This window comes from Eulemur rufifrons, chromosome 1, assembly GCF_041146395.1.
Source record: "Eulemur rufifrons isolate Redbay chromosome 1, OSU_ERuf_1, whole genome shotgun sequence".
Classification (NCBI taxonomy): Eukaryota; Metazoa; Chordata; class Mammalia; order Primates; family Lemuridae; genus Eulemur; species Eulemur rufifrons.
In genome coordinates, this window is record NC_090983.1 from 85,599,907 (window position 1) to 85,619,356 (window position 19,450).

A 19,450-nucleotide genomic window follows, 5' to 3' on the forward strand; every position below is an offset into this window, starting at 1 on the left:
TTTCCTCAGGATAAAACTGTTATATCAAATAAAGCTCTTTCAAAGGTGGTTGTCTTATTTCCAGAAAATGAAGTGCTCTCCAACTATAGTTAGGCTATTACTTGGCCTGGAAGCTGTCATAGGTGACACAAGGGAAAACATGCTTTCTGATATAAATATGTCTTTTAACATTTTCTAGCATAAGTGTTTTTATTAAAGTTCTTGGGAAAATACTAACTATTCATGAAAAATAAAAAGCTGACTACACATATACAGAAAATACATTTAATAAGTATCCTTTAATTTTCAGATAATTCCTGAAACAACTTTTTCTGGATACCAACCTGTTTGTGGGTTGATCAGAATACTGCCAGGTGGTATGCCTGCCGCTTCCAAGGGAAGCAAAAAGAAGCTAGTGCTAGGAGATGCGACTTGCCCATTTAGGCCACCATCAAAGGAAAGAGAACTATGAGTGCTGACAGTTGGATAGACGACAGGTGCGCCATGAGAAGACTGGCTGAGAGCTGTACCTGGAAGAGGCTGCTGGATGTGAGAAAGAGAGCCTGTAGATGACCCTACACTACCAGAAGACTCAGAACCTAGAAGAGGAGTAATGAAAAATATGGATTTTTTAAACCTCATATAAAAACACAGGTTTTAAAAATGTTAACAATAAAATTCACATTGCATAACATGCAGTTACCACATAAAAGCATCGGCTATTTTTGATTTACTGTCCAATTTTGCTTACCCTCCCCATCACGAACAAGTTTAATACAGCAAACTGATCACATAAGTTGTCAGAGAAGTCATGGCCAAAGCATGCAACTTAAGCAAGTTTGTAGTAACACCAGCCACAGACAGTCACAAAAAGCACATTACCCACATTCCCAAAAGGACAAAGTTATGTACATTTTACCTTTTAGATTAACACCTAGGAATATACAGATTACAATTTTCCCCCAGGAAAAAGAACTTAGCACAGCGAAATGCCCAAAACCTCTTATATCAGAAACCCCTTATCTATAAGAACACAGAAAGATTAAGAGTAATGTAGGAAATAACAGAAATGATAAATTCTGTATTAAAAGAAACAATTATCAAGTTTCATTGTAGAATTTCATTTCTTAGTTTACAATCATAGCATCTTCCTGTAAAGCATCAACTTTCAGTTTTTTATCTTATCAAGGGACAGAGACAACATGAAAAATATTCCAAGTACTTATATTAGCATCAGCTTAAAATTTATTTCTCACTGTACTTAATCAACTAATTTGATAATTGACTTTTAATTCCTTTCACACCTACAATCTATTTCATTTTCTATTACACAGTGACCAAAATGTTATTCAATTTCAGCATAATGTCTAAAAAAGGTGGCCAATGAGACAATGAAGAAAGGGAAAAGATCTGGATTATGTATATAGTTAATTAGGTTTTAAATAAGGGAGTTGATGCTGGGATGGAGAATTAACTTTAAGTGAATGAAATAAACAACTATGATACACTATACAGATTGCCTTTTGAAAGACAGTTTCTATTTTAAGTTGTACCAAACTGACTGACAAGAACTGTATCAATTTATCCTAGGAATTTAGAAAAATAATTTTTTACTTAATAAAAGAAGGGTTAAAGAAAATTTCTTTTCATCTCTGAAGATCATACAGATTATAAACAGTACATGCTCTTCAAATGTTTTAATTCGGCAATGTGTCTAAATGGTTTCCTCATGATATATGAGTAGTTTTTTGTGTTATGATGACACAGTGACCATTTTTTAAATAATGCATATTTGGTACATATGCAGATTTCTTATATTCCTAAAAGTTACCTATCTATAATATTACCCTAACATAAACACTAAGACAATTTTGATATAACCATGTTGTACATTAAAAAGGTGGCAACTATAATTCACAAGCCTTAACAATTTAAAGCACTGATTCTAGTTAGGTATTAAAAAATACTGTTACCTGGAAACATACCCTGCAATTCTTATCTGCACAATACCGTATGTCTAGGCTAACCCCAATAGCTAGGGAGAAACAACTGTTGCTGACTTTTCATGCTTATTTTGGGATAAAACCAAACATCTATAAGGTCCTAAAAGACACATAAGCTTCTTTAGTATCGAAGCCAGTTAGTAACAATGAAAAGAAAATTGTTATGAGCCAATGCACTCTAAAAGAAAGCAGTTTAGGAGAATGAGGACATTATTGAAATTTCCCATCATTTATAATAGTTACATCATACTGTTTTTCTTTGGTTTTTAAATTCCTCAAAATTTCAGCCATTTTATTCATTTTTTGAATGTCAAATAAAGGACTTTATCATGAAAAATGCAATCAATGTTAAGTAATCCTAGGTGAGAAACCACGCCTTCCAACTATAAATAAGCAATGAAGAAGTTCCAATCACTTATTGGGCATTCAAACAAAAGAGGACATTTCACCGAACCTACCTGATTAAGTTTATATCACCACAGATGAGAATTTTTATTTTAACTGATGTTTGTAAATCTATCTCCAGGACAGAGTGAATCCTAATGTCAATAAACATATAACTCCTTTAACTACTTTGGAGGTTGTCAATGAACTTCTGGTAGTGATTTTACATTTTAGGGTAAATAGAAGCCGTATGATAAATACAGAGCTAAGACAACACTGGGAAAACTAATGTCTTGACTCCACAGGTTTACGTAGATATTTATACCTGTTTTTGAAAGCCTGCCTATGCTTTTGCTGCTTCCAGAACTATCACCTCTTGTCAGGACTGAGATTCCACTGAAGCTGCTGGCTTTGGTTACGGCAGGTTTCAGGTTTCGGAGAGAGCTGTCTGAATCTGTGCTGCTCCAGGGTCGTGGTTCTGAATACTTCAACTCATTCTCAGTGCTGCTTTGATGGCTATTTGTTGATCTTCCTGAAGCATCTTTATTAACTCTGCAATTTAGAAGTAGAACTTTGAAAAGCTAATAGGGGGGGAAAAAGAATAAAGAAAAAGTGCTTTAATTTTTCAATACTGTATTGAAAACATGCTTCTAATACCTGAATATCTGGCGCCTCTGCTGGGTACTACTAGCATCCTCATCTTGAAGTCTGTTGGCATTTTAGTAAGATATTTTAATTTTTATTAGCATTGGTCAGACAGTTACCAAAACAGATTTTAAAAATTCCCTCACCTTTTGTCAATAATATAATTCTCTTGAGAACACAGGGACTAGAAAGAAAGAATAGATACATAAAGTTGAGCTTTTGTCAAATACATAATGCTATCTGTAAACCAATGATGACAACAATATGAGTAATAATATTTAAAAAGCCCAAAATGGTGATAAGGGTACACAAATAAGTGAAAATGGAATTTCTTTTTGCCTTGGAGACACTATGCTTACTTATAACAGATAGATCTTGAAGCCATTCATTTTGTGGTCCAAATTAATTTGAAATTCAAATATCCAATACCAAACAAGAGAATCCATTTTCATTGTCATATATTCAAGGTATATGCCAGTCTGCAGATTCCATATCATTCACTTAATATCTGATCACCAGTGCTGTGGAAATAGCAGTGAATAAGCAGCTGTGCCTTAATGGAACTTATAGGAAAACTCCTCCAGCACTATTAACCTAGGTCAGGCAATGATCCTTTTGTTTGTTTTATTATGACAGTCTTCTAACTAGTTTTCCAGTCAGCAATTTTTGCCTTTTTCATCCACTTCATACAACAGAAGCCACAGCAATGTCTCCTAAAATGTCAATCTGATCATACCTCTTCCCTCTTGAATGGCTCCCAGATGTTTTAGCACAGGGGTCAGCGAACTACAGCCAGCTACCTGTTTCTATAAATAAAGTTTTACTGGAACACAGCTATGACCATTCATTTATGAATTATCTATGGCTGCTTTCACACTAAAAGATCAGATTTGAGTAATTGTAATGAAAATAAAGACTGTATGGCTCAAAAAACCTAAAATATTTATTATCTGGCCCTTTACAGAAAAAAGTGTGTTGACCAAAAAAAAGCCGAAAGTCCAAAAAAGCCAAAAGTCTAACCACCTTAACAAACTTTCAGGGCCAAGTCACCTGTTTCCTGATTATTTTTCCAATCTAAACTTTTGTCACTCCTGTACCACCCAGGCTATAATCTAACTACTCTGAATCTTTCAATTCCTCACATGTGTCAAGTTCTCCCTTACCTTTGGACCTCTGCAAATACTGACCCTCTGCTTAGAACTCTTCACTCCTGTACATCTCCTCTTGGAAGCTAACTCTCTTCATCCCCTCCCCAGTTCTAATTTGTGGTGCTTTTCTGCCATGTCCCATGGGTTTGTGGTGCTTTTCTGCTGTGTCTCCTAATATACTTTCATGTCTCTATATAAAATATACATTATATTGTCATTACCAGACAACTTACCAAGGGCAGAGACCTCATCTATCTAAACTAGACAAACACAAGTACATCTAGTACTTCAGCAGGCCTGGGTTGAAATCCCAGCACTGCCATTTTCTAGCTGTGTGATCTTTGGCTATTTTACTTAGCCTCCTGAAATCTCAGTTTCCTCATATCTGTAAAATAAAAACAATGATAGTATCTACTATACAGTGTCGTTTTGGGGATAAATTATTGTATCTGTCCATAGATATGTTCTCCAGTGCCCAGTACAGCACTTACCAAAGATGCAAGAGTTGTTGAATGAATGCTATAAATTATTAACTGATGGTCTGGATTTTAATGTTATTTAATCTGCTTTCTAACACAGAGGAAATTTCTATCTGTGGCAGTGTTAATAATACACATTACATACATTTGTATATTCTTGAATAGTACCTAGTACTGCAAAGAATAGATGCTAAACAAATGTTGGTAAAACAAAACTGACTCCCTTCTGGTATGTATGCATAAAATAATTAACCATTTAGAAGACCTCTCTCATATAATCACTTGTAAAGTAGAAAAGAAATATTAAACTAAAAATCAATTAGTTTTATTTTAAAAGAAACAAGATATTTGTTAAGGAAAGTCCCCTAACAAGTAGGATTTAGAGATATGATTTTGTAGATGGTAGACCAATGTTCTAAAAAAATCTCAAGTCTATCAGAAGTATGAAAAAGAAAAAAAAAACACACAAACTATATGCTCAGTCCAATAATCTTTCAATGACTCTTGTAGTACATCTGCTTCCAACTTTTACAAAATTTTACGTAACTGCTGCAATATAGTATTTCATAAACTATTAAATTATTAACAAAAACAAGACAGATCTCATTATTTCTAAAAGATGACCTTATATGTAATAAATATGATTAGAAATAAATGTGATCAGGCTGGGCACGGTGGCTCATGCCTGTAATCCTAGCACTTTGGGAGGCCAAGGCTGGAGGATCACTTGTGGCCAGGAGTTTGAGACCAGCTTGAGCAAGAGCGAGACCCCTGTCTCCACAAAAAAATAGAAAAATTACTCAGGCATGGTGGTGCATGCCTGTAGTCCCAGCTACTTGGGAGCCAGAAGCAGGAGGACTGCTTAAGCCCAGGAGTTCAAGGTTGCAATGAACTATAATGAGGCCACCCATTCCAGCCTGGGTGACAGAGCAAAACTGTGTCTCAATTAAAAAAAAGTGATTAATAATCTATAGAGGGAATGAGATCCTACAGTGCAATTAGAATATATCCTAACATAAAAACCTAAATATAGGTTAGTACATACATCTTGGGAAAATATTCGGTCTCTAGCTCTCTGGTACTCTTCTTCTCTTTCTTCTATAGATTTGCTTCTTCTGTCATCTTTTAAACGTATTCTCATCTAAAGAAAAGAGAATAATTAATTACTAGGAAAATGAACTACTGGTATATAAGTCTTGCACCTGTAAAAATGCTATAATTGTTCTAGATTACCTGGGTGTCATCTTTGTCAAAGCTAGAGTTATCTCTCTTGAGGATATACCGTTTCTGAAAGTCTTCACCTTTATCATCCTTAATATGTTCATTAAATTTCTGATCAGGTCTAATAAAAACACAAAACAAAAGAAGAACAAAAAAAGATAACGTACAATATTTACAGAAAAGTCAAACATAACATTTTATGAAAGTAGTCAGTAATAAAAGTTACCACTTATTAGTGACATTCATAGATAAATTATGTTATCTCATTTAGTCCTCACAATAATCTCGTAAGAAAATACTAACTATTCCATGTTATGGTTGAGAGGCCAAATCAAATACAGCATGGGCTCTGGAGTCAGACTGCGTGGGTTCAAATATTAAATTTTTACCACTTTTACCACTCTAGTTGCTCTATGACTTGCACAAGTTAATTACCCTTTCTATTTCTCAGTTTCCTCACTTGTAAAATGGGACTTATATAGAGTACCTACTTCATAGCATTACTCTGAAGATGAAAGGCAGTAATAATACATGAACAACAACACATAAAACAGTAAACATTAAGAAGTTTGTTGTTATTATAAACATTATTAAGAAAACTGAGGTTCAAATGGCTTAAGCAACTGTGCAAGGTCAAACGGCAAGCATATCACTGAGCCATAGCTGGAGCCTAGGTCAGTCAGACCCAAAGCCTATACTTCCTTTTTGCAATGCCTCCTCTTACTCTCTGAAAAAGTTCTGGGACAAAGAAGAAAGTACAGCACTGTATCTCATATCACTCCTACAGTTCCTAGTTTGGTGACACACAAAATGAAAATAATCAAATATTTTGTGGTTGAATAAACTAAAAACTTAGCAACTACTTCAAAATGCATTCAAGTTACCAAGAATTCTTAATTACAGTAGGGCACAACTTTGTTTTACTTTAACTGAAACAGGTTAGAAGAGAGAAGTTCTTTTTTGAAGGTTAACGTTATAACCTGAAATAATGATTTACGAAATCTTAGCATTACATTTTATAGTGGATTGGTCTTTCCTCTGTGGAAATGTGGCAAGTTCCACTGAGATCTAGAGGACAGACACATGGTTGCACCCTTGGAAAATTACAATTAGATAAAATTTTACCTCCCAAAATATAGTCTCAGCTTCAACAAATTAATTCAATCAACATTATTATGACTTAATGTCACTGTATTACAAAATTAGAATTACTCTTTTGAAATATATGGTATACAAAAATATATTAAATGGCTGTAAAGAAAATCTAGGCCGGGCGCGGTGGCTCACGCCTGTAATCCTAGCACTATGGGAGGCCAACGCAGGTGGATCGTTTGAGCTCAGGAGTTCGAGACCAGCCTGAGCAAGAGCAAGACCCCGGCTCTACTAAAAATAGAAAGAAATTAGCTGGACAACTAAAAATATATAGAAAAAATTAGCCAGGCATGGTGGCACATGCCTGTAGGCCCAGCTACTCGGGAGGCTGAGGCAGAAGGATTGCTTGAGCCCAGGAGTTTGAGGTTCCTGTGAGCTAGGCTGATGCCGTGGCACTCTAGCCTCGGCAACAGAGTGAGACTGTCTAAAAATAAATAAATAAATAAATAAATAAACAAATCTAATTGAACCCCTAAGTATTACTTTTTTACATATAGTTCAAATATCTATTACACAGTTACATAATATATGTGAATATCCTAAGTAAATTTCTAATCCAAATAAATCTGAGTAATGACATTTTCAGCAAATTTCATTATATATAGGACCAAGTAACACTTTTGGATATTTGTTTTAACCTGGTTAATTTTTAATAAAGTACTGTAAAAGCCTCCTGTCAAATTATGCAAAATAAGATTTAAAAATGAGAATCATCTACGTTAAAGAAATCTCTCATCAAATAGATTAGTGAAACAGAGAACAGATATCCACATAAAGCAATATATATAATTAAAGAAGAAGGAATATAAAAGAGTAAAAACAGCTTTGCAACCAAAATAATAAGAAAAAGACTGCTTTCGTCAGGAGTTTGAAAGATTCTCTATTTAATTCTGACAATGTTATTTTTGTTACATGACTGCCCCCCACTTACTTATATCATCTATTTTCGTAGCTGTTCAAAGTCACAGTCTTTTATTCAAGGAGTCTGTATTTGCGTAAGAGCTTGCTTGCTATTCCAAAGTGAACTATAAAAGGTTTAACCAAGAGCCTGGCAACTTTTCTAAGAGCAGCTGGATTCCCACACCAAATAGCACTGGCAGGCATTTCAGCTAACCTTAAGACTGTCTTACCTCTTTCTTTTATAGATGCCTGAATTTACTGCCCTGCAATCGCCAACTTCCCGCTCCATTGAGACACCCCAGTGGACACCGGGTTGTTGACATCCACAACACCACTGGTTCAAGGCTGGAGCGGGTAATCTCCCTATGAGGAAAAGGTAAGTTTGTTTTTATTCAATGTGGAGCAGATCTCTAAGGTTTTCTGATTTGCAACCTTCTTCATATCCCAGAAGATATAAAATAAGAATACAGTGTAACTTCAATGATCTGAAACGTCTAGTAATAATTACATTATTTACCCATACTTCTTTAAGTACATTATGAACATTTCTGTTTACCCTGATTTTTGATTACTATGATAAAGAGAACCCTAAAGCTTTCTGACATCATTCAGAGAATTCAAATAACTGAGGTTACACTGTATTGAAAACCTTAGAGAGTCATCAGTCAAAATGTTAGTCAAAATGCCTGCTAATGTATATGTTCTTGGGTATCCAGCAGCTCTGAGTAATGTTGAAAGGTACTGGTTAAATGAATTACAGTTCTATTCACCTATAGTTCAGATCATACCTTAATGGTCACTATCCTACTTCAGCCATGATATAACTAATTAGAGAAAGACTAATTGATAAGGATATTTTTTAAAGACTAAGGGCCATGAACATTTAAATTTTAATGAAAATTTTATCAGACTTGCATTTTCATGTAACATTTAATTCCTAAAGAAAGAGAGGACCCTTTTCCAAGACATCTTCTTTCATTAATTTAATTATGCGAACAGTCATTTAAAAATACTAAATATATATATCTACTTAGTTGATAAGAGACTACTTGAAATGGAAGAAAATCAGCTTAGTTCCAGCAAGTAATATGGCAGCTATAAGGGTAAAAGGCCATTATAACAGAAGGGACATAGATGGATTGAACACAACCATGCAAACTGAATGGTTCACAGACAAGACCCCGATAGAAATCTGGCTTAAGGAAAGGCATAAAAATAATAAATCAAAAAGCATTATTTATGGCATCTGAAGTTGACTGCTATTTATTATGACAGAACTGTTACTGCCACATATGAAACAGACATAGAAAATCCTTTTGAAAAATGAAAATAGAAATTTTAGCTGAACTCTAATAGTTGCTTTATGATTAGCCTTAGAAATAGGCAGAAGAGGTGCTATGTACATTTTATAACTTGGGTACCTCTGCATTGGGCCTTCTGCTCCCAAATAACAAGCACTGATGGCACTGAAGATCTATCTCACCAACACTATAAAGCAGTTGCTTTGTAAAGTAAATGGCTCCTCCTAACCCTTTAAAATTTCTCCTCAGTAAATTACACATAGCACAAGAAGGGGACTATGCAATAGCATTATGGATGATACTGCTTTAACCAATAGCCCATATCCCACATCTTGAGATTTGTGGGAGAAAAGGAGCCAAACCAGAGGCTTTTGGAAAGGATGGTAAATTGATAGACAATTAATTAAATGTGAGAGTGTCAAAGACAAATTCTGCTCTTGTTCTCTCTAGTTTTTAAACAAATGTGCCTGAGGATGACCATAGCTATCTAAATTACATTGATTAAAAAAAAATCCATAAGATAGTGGTTGTCAAACATCACTGATACTATGTCCTCTGAGTTTTTGTTTTTTCATCATGTGCCCCGTCCTCATTTACCTCCCTTGAGTCCATGCTGGTATGTTTTCTTCTTAGTGAGCTAACTGTATTTTTTGGTCCTATCACACACATAAAGTTATCATGAAACTTAGACTGCTAAAATTAATGTGGAAAACCTCTGATGAAGGGTGCTGTAGGAAGATAAAGTATTATGACATACATATGTAACATTTAGCTATATCTCGACACTTACATTCTTGTATTGCTAGTTTTGTTTACTATCACAGACTTCCCGCTCTGATCAACATTGTGGTCTAATCCAAAGTAAGCAGCTACTCTGTGTAACAGCATCCTGTGGTAAGATGTCATTGGGGGGAATTTTTTACGTAGAGACCTAGAAGTAGAAGAAAAACCAATTTAGTAAGCCAAGGAGAACTATGATGACAATTTGTTTTCTTGTTAAATGTCAGGACTTACTCATTATTACCAATGAAATCTAAAATTTCTTGTTCCAATTTCAGCAGCATCATTCTGTCCCTGAAACAAAATATGAAGACTCTCACAACGTTGAAGTAATCACAAATGTCAACATGTTATGACTTTAAATGCTAATTTTTCCCCCTAAAAACTATACATTCAGGACTACCACAAGCTTGATGTTAGAATATTTATGTTTTTCTATAAAGGTAATGATTTAAAGGAGTAAGAGATAATTTTCAGTTTATGCTTTTATTATGGACATTTTCACGCATACGCTAATGTACAGAATAGTGTAATGAACCTTGATGTACTCATCACCCAACTTTAGCAATTATCAACATGTGGCCATTCTTAAATACATTTTGATCTGCTAAGTATCACTATATTAGAGTTTGCTCTGTAAATATATGGATAATAAAAGCATATCAGATTTTATTTCCTCATTTAATAAAGCTGAGAGGTAGCAAGAAAACAGACATCTTTAGTTAACCTCATGACTTTGTTATCATGCTGAACTCCATAGAAACAGTACTCTAAAGAACATGCAATGCCAGTTAACAACAGAAATACTCCTATGGGAATCCAATGCTAGTACATTGATGGGACGATAGCTGAAGTATGAACGACATTACTAACTCTAAATTTAGAAAAGGAGGTTTTCTCAACTCATTCTGTTAATTGCTATTGTATTTTGAAGTCTTTGGGGAAAATTTCTCATAAAAATCAAAGTGACCTAAAGACCTCCAACACAGAAAATAAATAAGGACTTCAGGGAATACGTGCATGTGATCCTTTAGATCACTAGGGTCCTATTCAGTGCACTTAGGCTGTAACAAATTAACAGTTCCACTCCCCAAAGGACCTCCTTGCTCACACACCAAGAACATGGCTCCAGAGTTTTCCTATACTACTGGAAATTCCATATGCATGTGATAAAAATACAACTAAGAACTTTAAAGCTAGAAGTAGCTTTATAGATCATTCAGTTCTGTCTTGCAAATTTTATAGATCAAGAAAACAAGGCCAAGAGGTTAATGATTCCTAAAATAAATACCATACAGATTTTCTCATTTTAATTCAAGAGTTGGTAGCCCTGAAAGTCTACACATCAGCTCTGAATTTGATCCTCCCTCTATATTGCAAAAGAAGTCTCATAAAACTAAGTCATACCTTCCCCCCATTCATTCAACAAATATTTAATCATACATTTTTATATTAGTTAAAAAAAAATCAAGAGAAAAACATGTCTACCCGGTGATTTCAAACCCAAAGCTGAAAACAGGATTACATTTTAACACAAATTCTAGCAACATTCAATTATGCCCTCAAATCTGATTCTCCTTTAGCATTCCTTATCTCAGCAAGTGGCACTACCTCCTACCTAGTATGCCATACCAGAACCATGACAATTTTAGGCTTGTTACCATCCTTTTTCTAATCTTCCTATCAGTTAATTACTACTACAAATTTTATCTATCTTCTATTTATTTTTCCACTGCCACAACTCTGTACCCAAGCAATTAGGACCTCTGGCTTGACTATGTAACAGCAGCATATTATCTCCTTTTATCTTTCCCATTCCCTTCTAATTTTAGGTGGAGCATGCATGATAACTTTTTAAGAACATATATGTGACCACACATCATTCCCTTGGTTAAATTTGTCATGGGTTTCCCTTGGTTAAATTTGTCATGGGTTTCCCTTGGTTAAATTTGTCATGGGTTTCCCTTAAAACTAAACATCTGTGACATGGCTACAAGACAGGCGGAAGTAGGTCTTGATCCAGCTCCAGCCTCTTCTCCTGACCCTACCTCACAAAATTCCTATCAGCCTGTCTTATCTCTGTAATTGTCAAGCTCCTTTCTTTCTAAGTTTCCTTAAACATGCTATTTCCTTTGCCTAAACACCCTCTTATATTCTTTCTTAGAACTGGTTTCTTTCATACTTTTAATAGTATTTAACACAATTATCATTACATAGTTACTCAGATTATTTATATATAAAGAAGAGCTCAACAAATATATTGTGCATGGAATAAATTAATAAAATTATTTTATCTAGAAGTTCTTTTAATATTCTTTTTTTCCTTAAATTTTTGGAGAACCTTATGAAGTAACCTTATGAAGGAGAACCTCCCCAAAAAGATTTATTTACTGAACTGTAAAACCCTCTTTCATTTAAGTTTTTGGGGTCAATTTATCATAAGATAATATTTTTAGTAATTTTTATGACATATTTTCTCATAAATTTTTAGTGCCTTATTTAAAAAAGAGAGACTCTAAGGCAAGCAACTTATTTGGAGTTTACAAAACAATGCATTTAAATTGGTTTTCTGTGTTTGAACTAAACATCAGGTATATAAGATATTTCAAGGGTGGGCAGTGGTTCATGCCTGTAATCCTAGCCCTCTGGGAGGCCAAGGCATGAGAATCGCTTGAGGTCAGGAGTTCGAGACCAGCCTGAGGAAGAGTGAGACACTGTCTCTACCAAAAATAAAAAAAAATTAGCTGGGTGTGGTGGTGCACCTGTATAGTCCCAGCTACGTGGGAGGCTGAGCCAGGAGGATTGCTTGAGCCCAGGAGTTGGAGGTAGCAGTGAACAATGATGACATCACGGCACTCCAGCTCAGGCAACAGAGTAAGACTGTCACACACAAAAACAGATATTTCAAATGTTCTTCAGTGAGTGTGCTGCCATTGAAAAGAAATTTTTATTGTCTTCATGAAAGAAAATAAAATCTAAAAATTTTACTATCCATTAGTACAAATTCAGGCTTTCGCCCCCTTAACATGTAAATCTATAGCTTACAGAGGATTTTTTATCATTATCTGGACCACGTACTATTAATATTTAAACTAAGCTCTTCTGCTTTTAGTAGAACTTTTAGATAAATAAGAGTGATAACTTTCCTAGCATCTTAAGATTTACACCTCCTGCCTTTTATGCCCTGTAACTTAGTCTAAGCTTCCAGATTTTCAAATCTGTAACTGAGGACATATTTTGGTAATGGTAATAAGTTAAAAGTTAATAATCCTTTATAGGGGCACTACATATGGTACTCAAACTAATGGGTCCACAAATTACTTTTCTTAAGGCAATGTTAACGCTTAGCATGTGAACTAAAACATCTAAAAGTAGGCACACTTATTGAAATTGCTATCGTATAACCTTTAAAATGAACCATACATGCTATTATTAGAGAGCTAATAAAAACAACGATTCTCAACCATATTGACCAATAAACTACTACTTAAAGTTAAAAAGAAGGGGCAGGCCAGGCGCAGTGGCTCATGCCTGTAATCCTAGCACTCTGGGAGGTTTAGGTGGGAGGATAGCTTGAGGTCAGAGTTTGAGACCAATTTGAGCAAGAACAAGACCCTGCCTCTACTAAAAATAGAAAAAATTAGCCAGGTATGGTGATGCATGCCTGTAGTCCCAGCTACCCAGGAGGCTGAGGCAGGAGGATTGATTGAGCTCAGGAATTTGAGGTGGCTGTGAGCTAGGCTGATGCTACAATACTCTAGCTCAGGCAACAGAGTGAGACTCTGTCAAAAATAAATAAATAAAAATAAAATAAAATAAAATAAAAATAAAAAGTAAAAAGAAGGGGTAACAATCTTTTAGTCACTAGTGTTCTAGTGATTATATCAGAAGTAATTTTAGAGAAAGAGTGTATAGGGGTATACCAGTGGCAAATAAAAAAGCAGAAGACAATGATGCTTCTTTCTATCTGATCACTTTCTACCCAATGTTTGATATGCACTTGGTCAAGCCTCTGCAACAGATAATATATAAAATGACTTAAATATTACTTCCAATAAAAGTGATTTTTAGAAGATGTTTCAAACAGGACAATTACATGATGTTTCCTAGAGCAAAACAAATTACTTTAAAAATAATCCACTCTCAACATTAATCTATGGGATTACTCTCCTCCATTAGTTACTTAATATACTTGTATGTATTATCCATATTTCTTTTCTGCATATAAAATTTACACATGGCTAAAAAATCAACATAAAAATAGGTATAAAATTATGTCAGTGAGTGAAATCTCCATCAAGGATATCTTCAGGTTCCTAGGTTCTAATTCAGTAATGACAGTAGTTAATAGCGTAGCCTCTGAAAATATTTCTAGCAAACAAAAGTCCAGGTTACTAGTTATTTAAAATCTGAAATTAAGTTTGTTTATTAGACTAAGAACAAGATAAAGATTTAATGATCTGAAGAAAAAAATTGAAATGAAAATGATCCAGAAAGGAAAGACTGAATAAATTTTAGTAAAAATAGATCTACTTAACATCTAGTGGAATTCTCTAGGCAATAATCAATCCTGAAAGCTTTAGTGGGAATTTGTCATACCTCTTACTAATTGTGTGCCGTGTATATCTGGCAATTACTTGTATGCTTCACTGAGAGCATACTGAGCCATTTGTTAAGCAACACTTATTTCTCATAAAATTTAATATTAACTTGAACTTCCCAGACCCAGTGACATTAGTAATAATACATTAGCCATTACATGAATTATTTACCTGCATATTTACTCAAATAAAGATGCATATACACAGAGAAGTAATAAAGTGCTGATACATGCTACAATACGAATGAATCTCAAAAATATTGTGCTAAGTGAATAAAAGTCACAAAAGACTATATATTATATAATTTCAATCATATGAGATGTCCAAAACAGAGAAATCTATAGAAATGGAAAACAGATCAGGTCTGGGGATAATCTATTATTATTATCATATTACTACTATTATTATTATTAGCATAGGGATAGCAAAAAGGTACGGTGTTTCTTTTTGGGGAGATGAAAAAACTCTAAAACTGACTGTAGTGATAGTTGTACATATGTGTGAATATACTAAAAACCATTAAATTATACATTAAATGTCCATGCAGATAACTTAAAAACTTTAGCATTTGTTAAAGTAAACATAACTGTACTATTGTGCATTATTTTCTACTGAAAAATAATTTAGAATGCATATACATGGATTTCTATTTGATAAAATGACTTCTTTTCTTTTGGGTAGATAACCATTAGTGGGATTGCTGGGTCAAATGTTAAGTCTATATTTATTTCTTTGAGGAATCTCCATACTGTTTCCCATACAGCTTGTACTAATTTGCAGCCCCACCAACAGTTTATAAGTGTTCTTTCTCTCTGCACCCATGTCAGTATCTATTGGTTTTTGACTTGTTAATAATGGCCATTCCGACAAGGGTAAGGTGGTATCTCATTGTGTTTTAATTTGCACTTCCCGGATGATCAGTGAACTCAAATGTTTATTGTAGCACTATTCACAACTGCAAAGATGTAAAATCAACCTAGGTGCCCATCAATTCATGAGTGGATTAAGAAAATGTGGCATATATATGCCACATATATATATATATACACACACACACACACACACACACACATACATACACACACACACCATGGAGTACTATTCAGCCATAAAAAGGAATGAAATAATGTCTTTTGCAGCAACTTGGATGGAAGTGGAGGCTGTTATCTTAAGTGAAGTATCTTAGGAATGGAAAAACAAATATTGCATGTAAACAACTGGGAGCTAACTGATGGGCACAAAGAGATACAAAAGTCACTGGAAATCAAGGAGGGAGGGAGGGGTGGGGGTAAAAACTTACCTATCAGGTACAATGAACACTATTCAGGTGATAGGCACACTAAAAACCCCAACTTAAGCATTATATTAATAAAAGGTATCCATGTAAAACATTTGTACTCCCTTGATATTTTGAAATTAAAAAAAGAAAAAGATAAAGTCTTGTTATGACTATAGTCTTTAAAAGTAAAATCTGATTAATCATTTCTCAAGCTGGAAATGAGAAAGAATAATCACTTTTTTAAATATACATATTGTACTGGAAATCATGCATCAAAGTGACTATCATTTCTTCAAAAATAAGCAAATATAGGAAAACCAGATCCTTTGGAAAAAAAAAAAAAAAAAAGGGATTCCTAATCTTTGTCCCTTGCCGATGTCTTTCCTATAGGTTCACAAAGAACAAAAACTCTGCCTATCTAGGTTTCTATTTTGTTTTACTTACACTAGCTATGTATTTCTTGCCTTTCCACTTATTCCTCAATCTGCTGAATTCTAATATCCACCATTCAACCCCAAAGGAAATGACTTGTTCAAATAGCCAACAACTTCCTAATTTCCAAATCTAATTGTTTTTGGTACTTCTATTTTCATTTCCCTTTGTAATTTTATTGTCCACGAAGCACTTACCCTTTGGTTGACTTCTAGGACAAGTGTTCTCATGATTCTTCTGCTATCTTTAGGACTCAAGTCTTTCCCTTCTCATCTACCTGACAAATTTTTCTCTTCACAGAGTTTTGTCCTTGTCATTTATTTCATTTCTGGGCAATCTCTTCCATAGCAAGCTTCATCTCTAGTGATGAATGTGTAACTCCAGACTGGTTCATTCACTTGAAAACTAGAGCCTTTTAACTGATCACAGACCTCATCTCCTGGCTCCCTGTTGGGTATATTCCATTCCAGTAATGGTTGCCCCTTACTTACTTTCTCAGTTACAGGGACTAGTTGCCTGTCTAGCTAGAAATGTAGTGGCCATTCTATTCTACCCTACTGTACCCATTACCTTTCCATATATACATGATCATCAGGTCCTATTGTGGTACTTCCTGAATATCCTTCAAATGTGTCCTTTCTCCTCTATTGTTTTCTATGGTCTCCTAACCACTCTCTTAGTTTACAGTCTTCTTTGCCAAAATAATCTTTCTAAAATGTCAAAGTAATCTTTCTACAACACAAATCTGACCATGGTAATTACTCCTCAACTTAGTATGCCATTCTCAGTATTTCTCAACTGGTACACCATTGGCATTTCAAGTAAGATAAGTTTTCATTGTTCATTGCTGCCTCAGTTTTTTTTTTTGTTTGTTTGTTTTAATCATCTCTAGCTTCACAGTAGCACTCTACACTCCTTGGGACAATCGAAAGGTCCCAGCACATTTCCTTACTGCCACAGGGTGTCCTCAGGACAACTGGATACCTATGCTTCATACCTCACCAATACCTTCCCTACCACTTTCCAGAATCACTTGCCACATGCCTCCTTGCGAGAGCCAAAGGATACAATCTTGTCTTCCCTTGCATACAGCATTTCCCCTCTCACGCTACTCTGTCTTGGCAATGTTCTTGTCTCTATGTGGAATGCCCTTCCCATGTCTCTCTGTATGGACAGCTCCCATTTAAAGTACTCTGAATTCAAGCCTCAACTCAGGCACTACCTTTTCAGTAAAGCCTTCCCAAATCCTTTCAAACTGAGGTTGGGGTCCCTTTTGGCTTTTATAGCACCTTGGATAAACCTCTTTTACAATATTTGTTCTAATTTTAATTACTTATCATGTCTTTTTCTAGCACAGAGATGGTGAATATTTCATTCAGTGTCAGAGATTATGTCTTGTTCATCTTTATATCTACAATGCTTGGCACATGGTTAGACAATAAATGCCTGTTCCATGAACTAATGAATTCACCTACATGCTGGGACTACTGAGGAATAAACTTGAAGTGGGGAAAAAAAAAGTTATGCAGAGTTGCCTATCTTTCCTCTTACTCCATAACTGTAATCCTTTAATTCCTAATTTTTTTTTTTTTTTTTTTTTTGAGACAGAGTCTCACTCTGTTGCCCAGGCTAGAGTGCCATGGCGTCAGCCTCACTCACAGCAACCTCAAACTCCTGGGCTCAAGCAATCCTCCTGCCTCAGCCTCCCAAGTAGCTGGGACTATAGGCATGCACCACCATGCCCGGCTAATTTTTTCTAGATATATTTTTAGTTGTCCAGCTAATTTTCTTTCTATTTTTTAGTAGAGCCGGGGTCTCGCTCTTGCTCAGGCTGGTCTCGAACTCCTGAGCTCAAATGATCCACCCGCCTCGGCCTCCCAGAGCGCTAGGATTACAGGCGTGAACCACTGCGCCTGGCCTCTTTAATTCCTATTACAAGGAGACCACTTTTCATTTTGGTGGTTCTCCCCTTGGGATTTACATTATGTGCAAAACAGAAAATCAAGATGGGTTTGCATACAATAAATCTTGAATGAAAATGAAGTTTATCCTGAAGCAAGACTGGACATGAAATAAGCCTCAGTGAGGCTGAAGAGAATTGTTCATGTTATTTTCCATATGCACATACCTAGTGACATTATTTTCTTTTTATTTCAATGTATGTCAAATAACCACCACTCTGGAAAGCTAATATCTAGAAAAAGGGTTCTTAACTTAACCTGGTGTGTTTTACCCTACGAAAGCATTGCTCAGATATTTCGTGGATAACCTTTTTGTAGGGAGAATGCCTCAAAGTGGTTGATCACCTGCCAAAAAGTCATCAAACTAAACTACTCATTTAGTACGTTGGCAAAACCAAGGATTCCACAATTAGTGAAAGTACTGACTCAAATAAGCACCTTAACAATTTTTGCATTTAAGGTTTATATTATTAACTTAGCAAAAAGGAACAAAAATTCTGCATTTAACTAAGTTCAAAATCTCACTCTGAATATATTAACTTCTTATTTGGTTGAGTGCATTATGGTGAGATATTTATTTTTCTTTCTTTTCATAATTAATGGTATCTCTCGCTCTCTCAATTAAAAGCCATGGCGATTCTCTACTTCCCAAAATTCCTACAGAGAGTATGAATTATTTTTACATCATAGTGACATGCATAATGCAAAAAGATATTTATACGTGTGCATATAGACCAATATCTTAGGCCCTAAGAAACTAAAATGCTTCTGTGTACTTCAAATCTTTGCAATCTTATTCTAATACTCTAACTCAATAATGAAAACATATATAGCAAAATTATGGTACTCTAGAAGCAATGTAAACCTTATAAATTTAATTTTTACCTGGGATTGTTTTTTAATGTATTTACTAAAAATTCATGTAGATCTATGCCAGTTGAATCAGTGTATTCTTGACTGGAATCTAAAAAACAACAACACAAAAACCCAGTATAAAGTTGTTTGAAAATAAATCCCTTTCCCTTTTACACATGATGTATATCTTAAATAAAACGAGATGTCCCACATTGAAAAAAACTGACAAAATAGGAGGAGAAGGCAATTTATGATGAATCCAGATGACCACAATTTTTCTACTCTCCTATAATGTGCGTGAGTTTATATAACTGCATGTCCACGTACATT

The 19,450-nt window shown here is 34.8% G+C and overlaps 1 protein-coding gene across 5 annotated transcripts in view; it reads right to left on the reverse strand.

The window, feature by feature from the left end:
• R3HDM1 (R3H domain containing 1) overlaps positions 1–19,450 on the reverse strand; it is a 177,406-nt gene that overhangs the window by 80,151 nt on the left and 77,805 nt on the right. For 3 of the 5 annotated variants that reach the window (XM_069458784.1, XM_069458869.1, XM_069458690.1), the window contains 9 exons: positions 19,151–19,229; positions 10,227–10,286; positions 10,003–10,143; positions 5,872–5,980; positions 5,684–5,779; positions 3,158–3,195; positions 3,024–3,074; positions 2,692–2,918; positions 324–578 (listed from right to left, as the gene is read on the reverse strand). In XM_069458784.1, the coding sequence (XP_069314885.1) occupies positions 324–578; positions 2,692–2,918; positions 3,024–3,074; positions 3,158–3,195; positions 5,684–5,779; positions 5,872–5,980; positions 10,003–10,143; positions 10,227–10,286; positions 19,151–19,229 (1,056 nt within the window). The remainder of the gene's footprint in view (positions 1–323; positions 579–2,691; positions 2,919–3,023; positions 3,075–3,157; positions 3,196–5,683; positions 5,780–5,871; positions 5,981–10,002; positions 10,144–10,226; positions 10,287–19,150; positions 19,230–19,450) is intronic. The other 2 variants (XM_069459024.1, XM_069458962.1) reach the window with 1 other exon arrangement.